The sequence below is a fragment of the Euleptes europaea genome, chromosome 4, assembly GCF_029931775.1.
Source record: "Euleptes europaea isolate rEulEur1 chromosome 4, rEulEur1.hap1, whole genome shotgun sequence".
NCBI classification, from domain to species: Eukaryota; Metazoa; Chordata; class Lepidosauria; order Squamata; family Sphaerodactylidae; genus Euleptes; species Euleptes europaea.
In genome coordinates this window covers 79,397,512-79,416,067 of record NC_079315.1, presented here as the reverse complement: position 1 = coordinate 79,416,067, position 18,556 = coordinate 79,397,512, and the positions used below count along the sequence as shown (strand labels likewise).

The following is an 18,556-nucleotide window of genomic DNA, read 5'->3' as shown; positions in this document are numbered from 1 at the left end:
AACCTTGAAAAGACAGTGTTTGGCACCCTCAGATTCTATGACAAGAGGTGGATTTGGTGCCCCCAATATTGGACATAAAATTACTATTAATTTTTGGTTGAAAATTCTCTTTTGTCTGAACTTCTTAACCTTAGCGTATGATGAGATGAAAGCTAACTCATGGTGAGGTCATATAGTGAATGTGGTGACCAAACTTGGATTCTCAGAGGAATATCTAAGGAGGCTTGGTTTCTCTATAGCTAAACAATGAAACAAAGATGTCCAAGTAGATACTGGATTATTAGGTACTCTGAGAACTGCCTCTCTTTATAAGCACTCTCCCGCCCCCTTTAACCCTCCTAGCCTATTTAACTGATTCATCAAATTTTGAGCATAGAAAGGCCTTTTCTAAGGCATGTCTGGATACTTTACAACTGGCAATGTTAAGAGGTAACTATAATAGGACCCCATATAATGAATGGGTCTGCTCTTGTGACCATAGGTCCATTGAGGACCTGGTTCATATGATTCTTTGGAGCCCAAGATTTGCAGTAGACCATAAAAGATGTCTTGGGAATATTTTATCATGATGCTCAGGGAGGTTGGAAAGGAACAAACTAGTGATATTACTTGCAGATGGAGATAAACGGGTTGCACTACAATTAACAAAGTTTGTGGCCCTGGTTATAAAGATACAGTCAAAATCCTCTGAGGCAAGTCTGGTCATTGAATAGCTTATGAGCTTTATGCTGGATCATTCTTCATTACTATAGGAATAGGAAGTTATGTTAATTCTGTTTCTTTTAGCTATTAAGGTTTATATTTTAAATGCTAATCATGTATTTTAATCTTCCAATGGATATTTTGTGGATTTTACTTGATATTGTGATTTTTTTCCTGCTGTTTTGCAATGGCTTTGAGCTAATGCAATAAAATGAAAATGAGAATGGTTCCTCCCCATCACACTGCCTTCTCTGAGCATGATATAAAGGTAGCAGTTAAAAGGAAATTGACAAAAAGCTTCAAGAGGATCAAGGGGTATTTTTTACAGTAACTTTTTTTACAATAAGTTGGGGGGGTATCTGAAGGAAGCTTTCATTCATTTATTCTAGAATGTCTACATAGCACATAGGCTTTTAGACAAAATAATATAACAATAATTGAAATACATGAGAACAAGGAACATGACTAAAGGAAGCAATAATTTGACTTCTGTTGAAAAAACCCTCTTCCAATAAAACAATTGTATGTCAAACGTTATCTCCTTGGACCCAAGGCTGCCTTTGACATAGACGACTGTTCTATATTGTTGAAATGACTGTGCTATTTTATATTTTAATCTTCCAATGAATATTTTGTGGATTTTACTTGATATTGTGATTTTATAACACAGTCCATTTCTTTATAGTCAAGTTGATATTCACACTTTCTTGAAGTACTGTGGCAGTCACTGGCAAACAATACTCTGCTGCTCTCCTCCTGTAATGTCCATAAATGGTGGTTGCTTAGGAAATATGGGCAGGGGGTTCTCTTTTCGTCCTCCTAGGTGAAACATGGCCAGGGAAGAGCTGCATGGCAGATTGTACAAAGGCAATTAATGCATGGCTGCCTTCACATTTGTTTGTCCCTGTCCTATCCTATGCCTTTGAATCTCGCATTCAAAAAATTGAACGCATGGGGACAGGGGACAAGGATAAACAAATGAATGAGGGGCAGCAGCAGCTCCTTCCCCCCCACCCGTGCCTCTCTCCCCCCTGACGGCGGCAGCAGCAGCAGCAACAACAGCAGTTTCCCCCCGCTCCTTTCTCCCCCACCTGTGCCTCTCTCCCCCAACAGCAGCAGCAGCGGCAATGGCAGCTCCTTTTCCCCACCTCAACCCCGGACCCGCACCTCTCTCTCCCCTCTCCCCCTGCCCCCCTACACCTCCCCCCCCCCAGCACCCCAGCAACAGCCGTGGTTTCAGCCCGCAGCCTTACATCAGCCTGCAGCTGAGATCCCCACAGTCAGCGAAGCAGCAGCTGCTCCTTCCGGGGCCAATGCTGTGCGCTTCTAGCCAAAACATACGGGGTTGCATTTGCCAGGTGGAGACAGCGGGGGCTGAAGTGCGTGGCATTGGCGCTGGAAGGAGCCACCATCACTGTGCCAACTGTGGCGATCCCGGCTGCAAGCTGAAACCACAGCAGGTGCTGGTGAGAGGAGGAGGAGGAGGGCATGAGGGTGGGAGGAGAGGAGGAGAGAGAGGCACAGGAGGTGGTGGGGGCAAGGAGCCGCCGCTGCTGCTGTTGGGGCCTGGAAGTCTCCTGGCGGGAAGTCAACCTGGGTGCCAAGAACGCATGGGCGAACTCCTTCCTCTGTTGCTCGCCTTCCATTTAGGTCGTGACAACAGAGGAACAGGAAAACCTGGGGATGTAGCGAAAGGGGGAGGGTTGAACACGTGTGTGGGCAAAGCACGTGCGTTTCGACCTCACCGATTCGCTACATTCCCGGGAGAATAGAGCAACAACACGGCCATGTGTTAATGGCCAAAGAATAATAACAGGACTAGCAGACACCAGGCTGTGAGAGAAATGGATGAAGGAAATCCCACTTTGGGACCCCAGCACTGAGCCAAGAAACCAGTAACAGAGTAATTTTGTCTCAGACACAAATCCTTATACAATCCTTTGGAAGTGAGTATGATCTGTCTGCCACATCTGTCACCCCATTGATTGCTAGAGTTGATTCAGCTGATCTGACTGGCCGGAAGGTGTGCCCCCTTCCTCCTTCACTGCTGCACGTGTGAATTTCCTGCAGCTGCACACTCAGCAGAAGAGGACAATCAGTGAATGTAAACTGTTCTTCCATGCAAAATGAACAGTTAAAAAGTACCATATTTGCTACACAAAATTTCTCACTGCAAAGAAGCGACAGGACACATAAAAATCCCCCCCCCCAAAAAAATTTACTTTGAAAGATGGTGCTTCAAATCCTGGCAGTTAAGACTGGATACCCTACAGGAAAATTCCATCTTCTTAACTGATTCTAACTTCAAGTTGTTGCTTCAAAATAATCAAAATAACCAAAATTTAAAATCAATATCAATTGTGAGGATAATGTGGAAAAAAGGATAATTTTGTAAGCTACTTTGGGGCCCTACTGGGGAGAAAAGTGAAGCAAATATATTTATAAAAGCTGATATTCAGCAATGCTTAGACTTTTTCACTGTGTTATCAAAATAATACTCATAACACAACAAGCTTTCAGTAGTCAATGCCTACACAATACATCCAGAGGGGTAGCTGTGTTAGTCTTTTGCAGCAAAATTATACAGAAGTTTAGCAGAACCTTATAGACACTCAAAATTTATCCCAGCATGAGCTTTCATGAGTTGAGCTCACTTCATCTGACACATAAAGTGTACATCCATAGGAGATATATTTATTCTCAAAGTTACTAGCAACAGAAAGGTATGAGTGGGAAGGCATTACAAAAAGAGGACAATGAGAAAAAAGGAACCAAGGAGAATGTAATCTGTTCAAACTGAGTGAGGACTACTCCAGCTGCAGATAATGGACAGAGCGGGATAAATATAGAAACAAATCTAATCAAGAAAGGTGCAGTGTGAGACATGATATCCGGAATTAGATTAACGTCATTAAAAAGTGGGTAATGTTGAGCTATTGGCACCTGTAGTGTATGACAAAACCTAATTCCTTATTCATATATTCCATCAATTTTCAGTCATGCCCTTTTGTTCTTTTCAGTATAGTCCCTGCACAAAAAATGGACACAAATCTGACATTAACAATCACAAACATCCAGAAACCAGTAGGGGAACATTTTAATCTTTCAGCACATAGCGCTAGGGTGGATCCAACTATCTTCCACATAGCCTCCCTCCAGTTTAAGGAGACTTCCACCCACATAAGTGGCTCTACCTCCAATAGAAGAGTCAGTTAAGTTAGAGGAAGGTTTCAAACTTGAGCCGAAAGGAAAGGTGGGGTATAAATATTTAAATAAATAAACCAACAAATTTTGCTCAGTAGTATGATAAGTGTAGGATCCTTTCCATTTATCTTTAGCTTACTGTTCTATTACAGAAGTACTTCAAAGGGATAATCCAATGCAACAGTGCTGAATTAGGATTCATTATGAGATTTAACACTCTCTCTCTACCAGGGAAGAATAGGAACTTGAAAAGTCTCCCCACTCCCCTCTTTCTGTTGCTTGGAACTTTGAGTATAAATCTCTCTCCTATGGTTGTACACTATGTGCAACTGATGACGTGAGCTCTGATTCATCAAAGCTCATTCTGCAATAATCTGAGCCAAGTACATACACTATTATGAGTTATAGTTCTTTCAAAAATTTATGTCAGCTTATTCAAACAGAAATGACTACCAGTGCAATCCCAAAGAGAGTTATTCCAATCTAAGCCCATTCATTTCGAACACAATTAAAGTACTTTGGAGATCTGAGACACTGATTGATATACCTTTCTCAACTCTTAAAAATGGTCCTGAAGATTCATTCTCTTGATATGTGCTCATTCACACAATTCTCATTGCCAAGACAATGTGTTATACTAATATGAAGAACAATCTCAGCCACATATTCAAAATTGTTTAAAAAATGGTTTATTACAACAGCCAGCTGATGATTTGTTAATCTTCACCTCAAATGTTGTCAATGAAACTTTTTCCATCTTGATTTTGTAACATATTTTTCCCCTCGGAAAATGGGCATCTTTCAGTTAGTATGATCTGCCACCTCCTGGTCAAGAAAATCATTTATCCATGTAAAACTGAAAAAAGTCAGGAACAGGGTATTTCCGTATTTCTTTCTCTTTTTTTTATAGCAAGTACTTATTGAGCAGTGTCCTTCTTAATCAGATCTCATTCCCAGAACATAAGCATACACTCGTTACACAAACCTGCCAATAAAATCATCCTTTTTGCCAGCATCTTTGTCCCACACAGTAATATCAATAATTCCACCGTGTTCCTCATACAGATGGAAGTCAAACTGTTCCCTCCATTGAGGATTCAAAGTTTTTGGCACAATCTGAAAAATGCAAAGAAAGCTTGTCTTATTGTACATCCACATTTCTCTTGAACCAACAGAATATGTGCCTGACTCCAGGCAGCTAAGAAAGTATTCTGCCACCTATAAAAAGCTTCTGAAGATACTTCCAAATATTTATTTAGGAAATAAAAGTAAACTCAATGTGAATCAGAGGTGATCTTTTGGGTATATCAATGCCAACTATTATAGGAATTTACAGAATTTCCTAGAAATGAATTTCTTATAAATAAAATTAACGTTCTCTAGAAGAAAAATTGCATCCAGAGTGAAAGTTAAAACCAAGCCATGCGAAATTGGTAAATAGAATGAAATGTTCAGCTACAGCATGCAATCAGTTACAAATCTTTGTCTGCTTTTTATCACTTGCAGAGGAAAGAAAATGGGTTTACTGAGTTCCCTAGCTTGTTTCTCAAAGTGTAATGTTTCCTTGCAAAAATAACTGATTGTTATCCAAATCAGTCCCTGTATTATGCCCATCCGTTCCAGGGCAAAAGGGATATTTTAACCCGATGTATATATGACTCCCAGTTTGGCACATTACATCTGTGAGCAGAGAAAACTAGAAGGGAGACAAGCACTCAACCAGCAAGTAATTTTATTGCCCTAACCAAGATACAGAGTATAGCAGGGACTTCAAGACACAAGTATAAGATAGAGAGAAACTGCAATAATAAACCACTCCTTTTATGTAATTGCATTGCTTTAGTTAAAATTCCAATTCCAAGTTATTCCCAGTCACGTTCCTCCCATGTGGCTAGTTCAGAGCAAGGAAATAGGAGAGGGGCTGTTCAAAATGGAACCAGAAAATGTGTTGGGATAAACAGGGAAGGAATTTTATGTAGGATGTAAAGAATCCCTTATCATGATAAAAATGGGAAAGGACCAACTTGTAGTAATGCAGGACAACCCAAAATTGGGACTGCAGAAGCTCAAAGGACAGGGAAGGACAGCAGAATATGAGAGAATAAATTACACTCCTCCTGTTTTAAAGAGGAAGGATGTGGTGATATCATGGCTGTGGTGGTAGAAGAAGATTCTGGGTATGAACTTGCCTAGAGATGTGACGGACTATGGGGGGGAAATGAAAACAATCAGAAAAAAACCTTTTTTTCTGGTTTTTCCCCCCAAAGGCATTTTTTTTCCAATTTTTCCAATGGAAAAACTGGAAATTTTTGAAAGTCCTGTAAAAAAAAATCCTACAAAATATTTTCTCTTTTCAAATGAGTGAAATGTTGTACACATACAGCTCTTAAATCCAAGATGCATTTCTGCACCTAGAATGATATATGATCTTCATGAGGGGAGCATTCAGGGCTCTCATTGCTTTTCAGCTGTTGCATACCTTCTGTTGTCCTTTTGACCTGACTTGTGGTTGTCCTTTTCATCTCTCCCTTAAACCACTGTGACACATACCCACAGATTGGGTAAAAAGTAGCTTATTGCCCTACGTTGCAGGAAGAAGAAAAAAGATCAGAAGGAGATGGGCAGAAACTGCACCAAAACCTCAAAGGAAAACAGAAAGTTTCATTGAGAACTTATCTCTCTAGCCAGTTAGCAAAAATTAAGATAGCACAGGGTGTGTCAGCTTGCAATTTCAGGTACTGGGTGTATTTGCAATTTTGCTTGTACAAAACTAAGGCATTTGTAACCTTTAAATTCCATAAATATGTCAAATATTGCAACTGTATTTGCAAAGTTATAAATGATGTGTTTGATGTTGTTAAAGCAGTAATATCAGTTTAGGTTTGATAGGACAGTAAGTATTGCATATGTTTAAATTTTCCCCAAAATTTCTGTCTCCCTCCCAAAAAAAACCCAGAAAATAATGGTTGTTTTTTTTCGTGGCTTCAGAATTTCCAGAAATTTTACATCTCAAAACCTGCCACAATGATCGAGGGCTTGGGATGTCCTTCTCATGCGCCTCAATTTACCTGGGCACCAATAGAGGAGTCCTGCTGTTGGATTAGCTTGGTGCAGAAACAGAATCTGCCCTCACATTGGGCCAAAGCTTTGGAACTGTAATGCACCAAGTGGGAAGAAGAATCTCTATGGAGCGCTTTCTGAGCAAAAGAAATGTTTTTTAAAACAAGGCTTGGATTTCTCCACCCCCCCTTTTTTCGGATTGCTCAGTTTTTCTGTTTTTTGTTCTTAAAATGCTTTTTTATGCAGCAGTTGGGTCTGGGGGGAAGGAAATCTTCTCTCGGGGTGAGTACTGTAAGTCAGCCAATTACAGAGCAGCATTTAAAGGGGTGGGACTTGATTTGAACTTGGGAGACTGCAAACATTTTTCCTTTTTTTCTACTAAAGCAAAACAAAAACAACCTCTGAAGAATTTGGCCCCAGATTCTCTGTATTCTGTATTCATGCCTCCATTAGCACACAGTTTCGTCCCCAATCATTCCAGCCAATGCATACAGTTTTCCCCAACCTGGGTTACTTTGATCCTGGCTGAAACGGGGAATAAAGGAGGTTAAAGTGACCATGCATAAATGACCTATGTTGTTATATTTAGATTTTCTATTATAAGATAGAATATAACATAAATATCAAAACGTAATGTTTACCCTAAGAAAATAGTTCTCGGTATGTTGTAGTATTAAGTCTTTTTCTTTTTCATCTTCTTTTGTGTAAAGTCTTGAGATGTTTTGTAGGTGTTGTATTGTGATGTATTATATGTTTTGTTTTGTATCTTATTAAAATGAAAATAAACTCTTTAAAAAAGCAAAAGAACCTTAAGACTGAAGTTCAGTTTGGGAGTCTGAAGAACATGAGATTGTTTTTCTAGGGAATTCCACCAAACATCACACAAATGCTAGGTGTACATTGAAAGCACTTGGGGAAGCAGTTCAAAAAAGTTACCTTACTCTTGTACTTCTGATGTCCCAGCCGGAATTTCACATAGGGATCACTGAGTCCATTTGGATCCATCGCCTTGAGTTCATGACCCTCAATCAAAGTGACACTGACTATCCCTCTCCATAGCTGAGATTTTCTGTGCAGATCCGACAGACGTAAACTCTGGGTCTGAAACTTCATGAGTAGAAAGAACCTCCATCACAAGCAAATATTAGTTTTGTAATTTGTTTCCAAAGCAGGCAGACTGTTTTTAAAAGTTACACAGATGAACAGCTAAAGTGCTCACTGAACCAGACTTCCCTGCCAAAGAAGAACATTGGTTGTAATCTGCACCAATGAACAGCTAAAGTGCTCACTGAACTTGACTTCCCTGCCAAAGAAGCACATTGGCTGTAATCTGCACCAATTGTTAAGTTACACTATTATCTTTACGGTAGTGACACAACATCTGCAAACTCACACCTATGCACTTTCTGCTCTCAAAGTGGGTTACCATACCACTGATATTCTGCATTTTTTATCCTTTAAAGACATCCATTATTAATTTGTGATGAAGATTCCATGATGATATATTCACCTTATGCTGGACATCGTAAATGTATGATTGTATACTACAGAAAGACACATATGGTTTCATCACACCATTTGACTTAAACTTTCAACCAATTTTCCTCTTTAAAATATTGGAAGCTATATTTCATAGGACTGATATTTTATTTATTTTATTGCATTTTTACCCCACCTTCCTCAACCCGAAGGTCGGGCTCAGAGCAGCTTACATGATCCAAAATATAATAAAAACAGTAAAACATTTTAAAATACAATTTAAAATAGCTCAATCTAATAAATAGGACAATACTGCCACCCGATGGCGCTAAAATCCCAAAAAACAGCCATCTGCAGCTGGTAGATGAATCTGACCCCCCAGATGGTATAAGCGGGGGTGGAGCTCAGCAGCAGGGGAGGGGGAAGGATTAGGGAGGCCAGTATTTATAATGAGAACCATTGTTGGCCTCAACCATATGCCCGGCGGACTAGCTCCCACAGGGCCCTGATCTCATTAGGGAGGCTATGCCACCAGGCAGGGACCGGGGCCGGAAAAACCCTGGCCCTGGTCGAGGCCAGCCAGATACTCCTTGGGCCAGGGATCACCAGTAAGTTGGTATTACATTAATGTAAATTTCTCCGGAGAACATGCCAGGAGAGGCGGTCCTGTAGATATGACGGTCCCAGACCATTTAAGGCTTTAAAGGTCATAGCCAGCACCTTGAACCTGACCCAGTATTCCAGCTGGAGCCAGTGCAGCTGACGGAGCACTGGAGTAATATGTGCCCATGGTAAGGTACCTGTGAGAAGCCTCGCCATGGCATTCTGTACCAGCTGGAGTATTCGAGTCAGTCTCAGGGGCAGCCCTACATAGAGTTAGTTGCAGTAGTCTAGCCTGGAGGTGACGGTTGCATGGATCACTGTGGCTAAGTCAGGGTGGGAGAGGTAAGGCACCAACTGCCAAACCCGGCGGAGATGGTAAAAAGCCAACTGGGCCACGGCTGTGACCTGTGCCTCCATCGATAAGGAGGCATTTAAGGTCACATCCAGGCTCCTGACCGTGCACAAATAGGTGTAATTTTAAATTTCCTTAATAAGTTTATTTAACATTGATAACCATTCCATAAAAATTATCTGGGTCAGCTACATATAATTAAATTAAGCAAGCCAGCAATCTCTTCATAGCTTTTGATTAAAATTTTAGACTTTGAGATCAGATCCAGCACCTATAAGAAAGGATTATTTTTCCTTTTACCGATGTCGTAGTGTAAGGGTGGATGGTAGAGCGGCCGCCCAGGAATTGAGCTTCTCTTGTATTATTTGATGATATAGCATGTAGGGAGGCTACAGGATGCCAGTTCCAGAGGGGTAGCCATGTTAGTTTATTGTAGCAAAACAAAACAGAAGTCCAGCGGCACCTTAAAGACTAAGAACATTTATTCCAGCATGAGCTTTCATGAGTCAGAGCTCACTTCCTCATATACAATGAAAAGGAAATAATTTTCTTCAGATTAATCATGGAAGTTACAAAAAGGAGGGGAAGAAAGGGCATCTCCTTTGTAAGGGACTGGAATGGATTAAGTCGTTGCACACAAAGCATCACATCTGATTTATGATCCCAGGCCTCTCTCTGCCCCCCCACAACTCTTCCCTTTCCTCCACTCCCCTTTCTGTAACTTCCCAGATAAATATTAAGAAAATGATTTTCTCTTCATTGCATATGAGGAAGTAAACTCTGACTCATGAAAGCTCATGCTGGAATGAATGTTGCTAGTCTTTAAGGTGCCACTGGACTTACATTTTATTTTACTAGATTGCAATTCTTTCAACACTCTCCCACCAGCTCTGTCCAGCAACTTCAGCTCTGTATTGATAACAGAATGACTAATTTGAATCCAGGACAGCCCCCACATTCTGTGTCTTATCTGTGTTGTTTTAAGTAGAAAAGAGTACCATGCATGCCGAAGTCAAACCAGAAACACTTGATCTGGGCAATATTCTACCAGCCTGTAATTTAACTGTCAATATAGCTATCACATTTTAACCTGCCCTTCATAAAAGAAGCTCAGGTCAATTTACATGGTTCTCACATTCTCCATCTTATTCTCACAACCATCCAATGATGCAAGTTTGGCTCAGAGAGCAAATGGCCCAAAGTCACACAGTAATTGTCATGACAGAGTGGGGACTGGAACTCGTCTCCCTGATCTTGGTCCAACACATTGACCATTACCCTGTACTGTCTTTCTAGGGTGTTCCATTAGTCCAGAGGGTAGGGATGGACTGTAATACTTTTTTCCATATAACTTGAATACTCTTTCTCCATCTCCAAAGGGCCCAAGTGGAACTTTTATATTAATATTAGAGCAAACTTTGTTGGCCTTATACTGACAGAATAAGAAATAAAAAGAATAGTGCAGCCTTCTTCCTGCTCTTCAGTACTGTTATGCGTCTGAAAAAAGAGTAGACAGACTGCATTTTTTTCCTATCTAAAATATCTATCCTGCCCATATACGTTCTGGATGTGTCTTTTACAAGCAAACCATTAATGCTATACAGACCAGACCACAGGTCTATTTTGAAACTGCTGTCGTATAAGGGCATGTAAACAGAATGTTGGACTTACTGACATGTATCCAACCATGCAATTCCTCTGGCAGAATGACATTTCTGCTTGCTGAAGAGGGGGTGGCAATTTTTGCTGATTTCCCTTCCCACTGCACCCCCGCCCCCAGTTTGTCTCCTTGCTGTTCCCGAGTGTCTGTTCACACCCAAGAACAAAATGGGAGAATGGGGGCTTACTTGACTGAAGCAAGACAGGGAAGCGGGGAAGTCCACAATCATTGGAGGGCATCCTTTACTGATGGATGATTCCTCTCATTGGGATAGGGAGCAGGAACAATTCACAGCTTTTCTGCAACTACTGGTACGAGGCATCTTTCTCCTTCAGCAGTTCTACTACTTCCCAATCAGGAAATATTGGTAACTTCCAGACCAAAAACAAAACAACTCACAGAATAAATGTCTTTACCCTGCAGGTCTCAACAGTCAGGCTTAACTTAACTATATACAGAAGACAGTTTGCATAAAATAAATCAGTGGTAGTATGAATACGCCCTGACCTGGATGGCCCAGGCTAGCCTGATCTCGTCAGATCTCAGAAGCTAAGCAGGGTCAGTCCTGGTTAGTATTTGGATGGGAGACCACCAAGGAAGGCCAGGGTTGCTGTGCAGAGGAAGGCACTGGCAAACCACCTCTGTTAGCCTCTTGCCATGAAAACCCCCAAAAAGGGGTTGCCATAAGTCGGCTGCGACTTGACGGCACTTTACACACACAGTATGAACACACATGAAGGTGCATTACACTGAATCAGCCCATTGGTCTATCAAGATCAATATTGTCTATTAAGACTGGCAGCGGCTCTCCAGGGTCTCGGGAAGAGGTCTTTCACATAACTTCCTCCCTGGTCCTTTTAACTGGAGATGTCAGTGATTGAAACTGCAACCTTTGGCATGCAAAGCAGAAGCTCTTCCACTGAGCCACAGCCCTACGGACAATAACAGACTGTGATAGCAAACACAACAGCATTCCTTGGTTGGTAATCATGATGAACCATTCCTTCTGTCATGGCACAGCAAGGACACCATCCATATGTCTGAGTTAAAGAAACAATTGTGGTTAAGTCCAATGTTTTCATTCAGAAGAGGAGGGCATCTTCGACTGATAGGATGTCCAAAAGCAGTATGCACATTCCGGGAGGGTTGACTGCTAATCAAGAAGAGCTACAGCACTTGTTGAAACACTGTATGCACACATAACACATGGTGACTGAGTCAGTCTCACAATGTCTGAAAAAGTTATGATATTCCTATCCCGAGCCCAATAAAACATGTAATTGACCTTAGGCACAAATAGCTCATCAGACTTTAAAACAACCTTGTCTTTATGGAAGAAACACAGGCCTGAGCAAACTGGAAGCCCTTTTAGTTCAGAGGATAGTCCTTTTCCATCATGTTCTTCTCCCTCTGAAAATCACCCTCATCATTCAACATTTTAGATCCACTGGTGGAAGACCTATGGGTACATTATAATAATGTGACAAATAATACTGTGTGAACTGGGAGATCATTGAAACTACAAGTGCAAGAGTAACAGAACTTGAAACAAAACGTTCAAGGTCACAGCTGCAAAAGTAAGTGTAATAACATCATTATGCCAATGTCCTGTGTACTGAAATCATAAACCCTGAACCACCTATGTTATCATTAGCTTAAAAGGGTCAATCAATTTTTTTAATTAAAAAAATTAGCCTTCTGTCTTTCTTTCAGTGCACTGTTACTATTATTTATATGGACCTTTCCCTCTGTATTTGATTCAAAGCCCTGCCATGTCAAGTTAGCCTATTTCAAAGCATAAAGCATTCAAACATGCACAATAAAATTTCCTTAGGACTAGGGATGTGTGTATAAAGTGCCATCAAGTCTCCGTTGACTTATGGCATCCTCAGCAAGGGCTTTTCAAGGCAAGTGAGAAGCAGAGGTGGTTTACCATTGCCTTCCTCTGCAGAGTCTTCCTCGGTGGTCCCCCTTCCAAATACTGACCCTGCATAGCATCTGCTATCAGGTGCACCATGCCATCTTTCTTCCCAAGTATGGATGTGTATTTGGGATATTTCCAGTCCAAATCTATAATCACCAAATAACTTCTCTGTGTATTTCTAGGTATATTTGGGTATCTGGATGATATTTGGGATTCTTGGGGATAACAGATGTCAATTCTCCAAAAATTCTGGAAATATTTGGGAATACCCAAAAATAGTTGGGGTTGGCATTTTAAGGCTCCCACGTGTTTTCTTCAAATCAAATCAAATCATTTATTATTACAGCCAAAGGCCAGCATAAAATGTAAAGGGCTGTTTTCTTCAATTTTACAAGTTTTCTGGGCAATGGGGGGAGGGGAAAGGAGGCAGCTCTTCCAGACAATGGGATCAGATGTTAGGGAAAGCATTTCTGTGCAGAAAATAAATAAATACAGTGTCAAAAATGTTCTTGCCAGTGTCATAAAGATAAAGCCCCACAAATATCATTGGAACAAGAGATGTTAGGAAAGTAAATTAGTATCTCAATTTAAAATGAGCACAAGCAGACCCCATAAAAGCCCCTAAAATGAAGCTCAGTCATGCCATACACATGCTGTATTTCTTCTTTACAGTAGTAGTAGGGAACAAGTGTGCCAGTGATGAAGGGCTGTTGGTTTTAGTGGGCTTGCCTCATTGGCCCTGGATTCTACTGAGAGTCTTCAGTTTGGCATTGGTTGTGTTGGGCTTGCAACAGTGTCCCTCGCTTAAGTCGTTTCTGCTGGGATTCCCAGGCTTGACGTTGGTTCTGTTGGGATTTTGATTCTGCTTGCATTTGTTGGCTTTTGGGCAGTGATTGCTCTTGTAAATTTGGCTATTGGCTTCTCTGAATAAGAAACAACAGAGACAAGTAGGATGGCTGGGGGCACCTTGTTCAGGGTTTCATAGAACTGGATGTTGTGTGAAACCTGGAAGGTCTTCAGTGGACAGGCAACCCTAGGTCTTTATTTTTGGTGTCATTTGGTTGAAAAACAGCCACTCCTGCCCCCCCCCCCCAAGTCGGAGCTCAAATAATTCTGGAATCCCCTCTCAAAACAGAACTTTAATCCCAAAATGCTATCAGGGAACCCAAAGACACCCAAGTACCAATATTTAGGCCCTTTCTAAAATCCAAATCCCCAAACCACCATTTTTTTAAGGTGCACATCTCCACTCAGGACTTCCTTCAGAAAGGACTTAGTCTGAAAAGAGTAGAGAATGAAAAATAGGATGATCTACTTTGCTCTTTCACTGAAGTGACCAAACAAAGTAAACCTAGCAAATGGACCCAGCAAAAAAGGATTCACTGGGGGAAATTACTGACATTTTTGACAGACGTTATGTTAAATGAAAGGCTAATAACAGACTATTAATCCTATAATACATTACATTTGAAACCAAGCTACTTAAATCATTTCACTTTGCCACTGAGTTTAACTCCTCTCCCATATTAGTTAGCAGGGTAAGTCATCAATTAAGTACCAGAGAGTTCTGAAGTTAAGATACTTTTCTTCTTTGAAAATAAAGGTTGACCTAATAATTCTAAGGCCAGCAAAAACATAATTGTCCCAAACACTTTACTTTGGCTTCCAATCCTGGTGAAGCTGTAAACTTACATAGCACTTACAAAAAAATATATGAAAAAATCCTAGCACCCAGAAACCGCTGGTGACAAAAACTGGGTTTGGTGACTGGTACCCAGGATCTATTAGAGAGCAAAAACTAGGATTCCCCTCTTCTCATTTGTGGTGCTGAGCCTAAGATCTGCGTACCTCCTCCCCTTAGCTCGTCCTTTATTCCAGCTGCAGAACCTCTTGTAAAACTAGCTTTAGGAAGATGTGAAATAGCCACAACAAGCAGGGATCCTGCAAGGACTTGCATGGAGCATCTAATTTCCACTCCCTCACTATTTCCTCTTCCCCTTTCCTGAAAGCCCCTATAACTGTTTCTCCTTTTCCTGCTTACTTCTCTCCTTCCCTCCCACCACCCAACTTACCGTTATCCACCCCCATGTTTTCAGCTTTCCCTTCTTCCCCCCCTTCCCGGCAACCTCTACCTAGGAAAACTATGGCACAGAGGGTGGGGAACCCTCAAGGACTTGAGAGGACACCTCTTTTTTCCCCAATACCCCCTTCCCCACACTATTTCCTCTCCTTTCCATCCTCCTGGCACCTCCCATATCCTCAACTTTCCATGCTTCCTTGTCTCCTTCCCACCCACCAACCTACCTACATTTATCTGCCCTCCATCTTGAGCTATACTTCTTTATTTACTTAATTTATAACCACACCTTTCTCCACAATGGGGAACATAAGAACATGCGAAAAGTCTTGGTTAGGCTGAGAACTGGCTCAAGGTCACCCTGTAAACCTGCCACAGTAGATTAATAATTTGAACCTGGGTCTACCAGAAACTAGACTCAAAATCTTATCACTACACCACACTGGCTTTCATAGGGTGGCTGCTGTTGAACAGTAGCAAACAGCCAGGCCTAGTTGAGACATGCAAGTCGAGTGGTATCAAGTTACCCAAAGGTTGCTGTCACGCCTAGGATTGCCAACTTCCAGGCAGGCTGGACCTAATAAACAGCACGTGGGCTCAAAATCTAAACTTAATATTCAAAATACAAAGAAGTAATATTGGTTCTCGTAGGTTATCCGGGCTGTGTAACCGTGGTCTTGGTATTTTCTTTCCTGACGTTTCGCCAGCAGCTGTGGCCGGCATCTTCAGAGGAGTAACACTGAAGGACAGTAATAGTTACAAAAAAACATTGATACATGACGACCAACTGCCAATGGAAAAACAATTGTATTGAATAGGCATTAAAGGCATGCCAACTTCAATTGAGAAAATGATAATATAAATGTAGGCATTAAAGGCATGCCTTTAATAATATAAATGTAGGCATTAAAGGCATGCCTCCAGGCCCTATTTCCAGGTTGGGCCTGGAGATCTGGAATTACAAGTGAACTCCAGATGAGAGAGATCTGTTCCCCTGGAGAAAATGGCTGCTTTGTAGGGACTCTATGACATTATATCTGGCTGAAGCCTCCAAACACCACCCTCCTCAGATTTCACCACAACCTGGAACTCGAAACCCTAGCCAGGCCTGGCCTCAATGAGTTCTCCCTCAAAAGCCACACAATAGGCCTGGCGAGAGCCCTGCCCCCTCCCCCTGCCTTTTTACTCTCAGAAACCCAGCCTGGAATACTGTGACTGCCTAGCAACAGCCACTGAGGGAATCCATTGCTTAAAGCTACAGGTGATCCTTTATCATTTTCAGGTTTTTTTAAAAAAAACTTTTTTTAAAGATTTCACATTTTCCTGCAAACCTGCTGCCCTTTTCAGGTTTGCAGAAAGATCTGTCTTGCCCGTTCAGAGCTCTAGTCACCAGATTTAAGTTTCCTCAGATTTGGCCAACCGCTATTAGTATTTAGATGATGACAATACTAAGAGTGGCTGAACGTATTTGTAGAGGAAAGCTGGGAGGGGAAAGAAATCAGAATGGTCCATTGAAAACTAAATCCTTCCATACACTGAAATATTCAGGTCTTAGTCTTTCCCTTCAAGCTAGTTTCTGTTTTAGAAAAAAGTATCTGTACCCCAATAACAATGATTAATGTTGCTGCCAAATGTAACACTTAGCCACTGGCAATAATCCACACTCCAGGAGGGTGGAGAAAGAAATGCATTATCCTGCAGCCACAGTTAAGCAACCAGAAACATTATGTCTGCATAGTGTTCTAGAAGTCAAATATGGGATTACAAGAAATCAGAAATTCATCAAATTAAGCCTCTTGCCTTGAAATAAAGTTCTCCACATACTTGCAATTAATCCAGTGCACAGTATACCACAAACAGGTAAGAGCAAAGCAACCCCAAGAAATATGCAGAACAAAGAGTTCATATTACAATGAAGAAAATTAAAACAGTGGCTCAGTAAAGAAATAACACAAAACTCTAGTTTGCTTTAATTACGGCTTGCTTTTGAAACTGAAATTTTGCTGCACTTAATCACTCAAATTCTAGTTTGCCTAGATAACTGCTAGTTTATTTGCCTTCATTCTGGTCAAGTCTCTCCTTAGCTTGGGAATGAACAAGGGTCACACAGGAGAACAGTCAGGATGCCTACATCTGTACATCACACAAAACTACACTGGAGACTAATAATGGTTAAGAAACCAACTTCAAAACTTGGCTTTAGGATCTTAGCTAACTAGAGTGGTGCATGCTTAACACTGGCCCGTATCCTATCACTCTACTAAGTTAAATTTAAAGAACATCCAATAGAAGGGACCCTTTTTCATACACACTAAATAATACATTTTCAATCCACTTTAGTGGATTTTCCCACTTCACATAGTTAAATCCAGTTGCAAAGTGGATTGAAAGTGCACTATTCAGTATGTGTAGAAGTGTAAGAAGGCTCATTTGGCTAAACGTCCTCCAGCCTGTTGGGATACTACCCAGACACACTAGCCTGATCATGAACATTAAAAGCACAGTTTCATTCATCAATACTGCCCCAAAGGATGTTTTAATGAGCAACAATGCAACATCACTCATCATCCTAAGGAATTTTAACAGGCAAAGAAAATAAACAATCTGAACACAATGGGGATACCAGTACAAAAGTGTTGTAACACAGACAAACGAACTCTCACCTGAACACTGAGATTTTGCAATCAACTGTCCCGGGGATGCACAACATATGGGTCAAACTATGATTGGAACTAAGTGAGCCACGTTGTGAAAAAACAGAGTTTCACTTACCTGTAACTGTTGTTCATCTGGTGGATCTTCTATGCAGTAACACATTGGGACTGTGCAGGCGCAGGCCAGCCATGGATAAGATTTGTCAGCTTCTAGCAAAATCTAAAAAGAGAGTGCTCCCCCTCCCCTCGGGGCATGCAGCCTTCCCGCCCAGTGGTCACATGACCCAGGGGAGGGAGCACTCTTCCCTCCAGTTCTCTTTCTGCCGCCACGGAGAGAGAACGTGTTAGCTTCTGCTGCAGCAATGGAGTCCAAAAAGGCTCCTCTATTCAAGAAATGTGCCACTTGTGGTACAAAAATGGCCAAAACAGACACGCATAAAGAGTGCCTGTTGTGTTTGGGAGAAGGCCATATTTCTGCGTCCTGCAAGAGTTGTGCCAAACTCACCGCAAAGGCCCTGAGGGGCCATTCGACTTGCCTTCTCTCCCACCTCTACAAAGAGTCTCTTCGCCCGGATCCGGCGGTAGGCCCTTCAACCTCATCACAAGGTCAGTCGTTTGAACCCGGGCCCTCGTCCAAAACATCAAAACTTTCCAAACGGTCGGCAGGAGGGACTTCCAAGCGGGTCAAACCTTCCTCGGTGGTCGTCCAACCCGCTAAGTTTATTGCGCCACTGGCGCAAGATGGCCGCGGTCGGGGCTCCTCTCACCGCTCTTCTCGCTCTAGATCTCCACGCCGCAAGTCGCCTTCACGGTCACCAAGGTTGAGTCGACGTCGCTCCCA

General features: G+C 41.7%; 1 protein-coding gene across 4 annotated transcripts in view; it reads right to left on the bottom strand.

Annotated features, from left to right (window-relative positions):
- MCTP1 (multiple C2 and transmembrane domain containing 1) overlaps positions 1-18,556 on the bottom strand; it is a 190,668-nt gene that overhangs the window by 143,829 nt on the left and 28,283 nt on the right. For all 4 annotated transcript variants that reach the window (XR_008933284.1, XM_056849242.1, XM_056849244.1 and 1 more), the window contains 2 exons: positions 7,903-8,073; positions 4,892-5,022 (listed from right to left, as the gene is read on the bottom strand). Coding sequence is in view for 3 of the 4 variants with exons in the window: in XM_056849242.1 (XP_056705220.1) it covers positions 4,892-5,022; positions 7,903-8,073 (302 nt within the window). In the remaining variant the exon portion in view is untranslated. The remainder of the gene's footprint in view (positions 1-4,891; positions 5,023-7,902; positions 8,074-18,556) is intronic.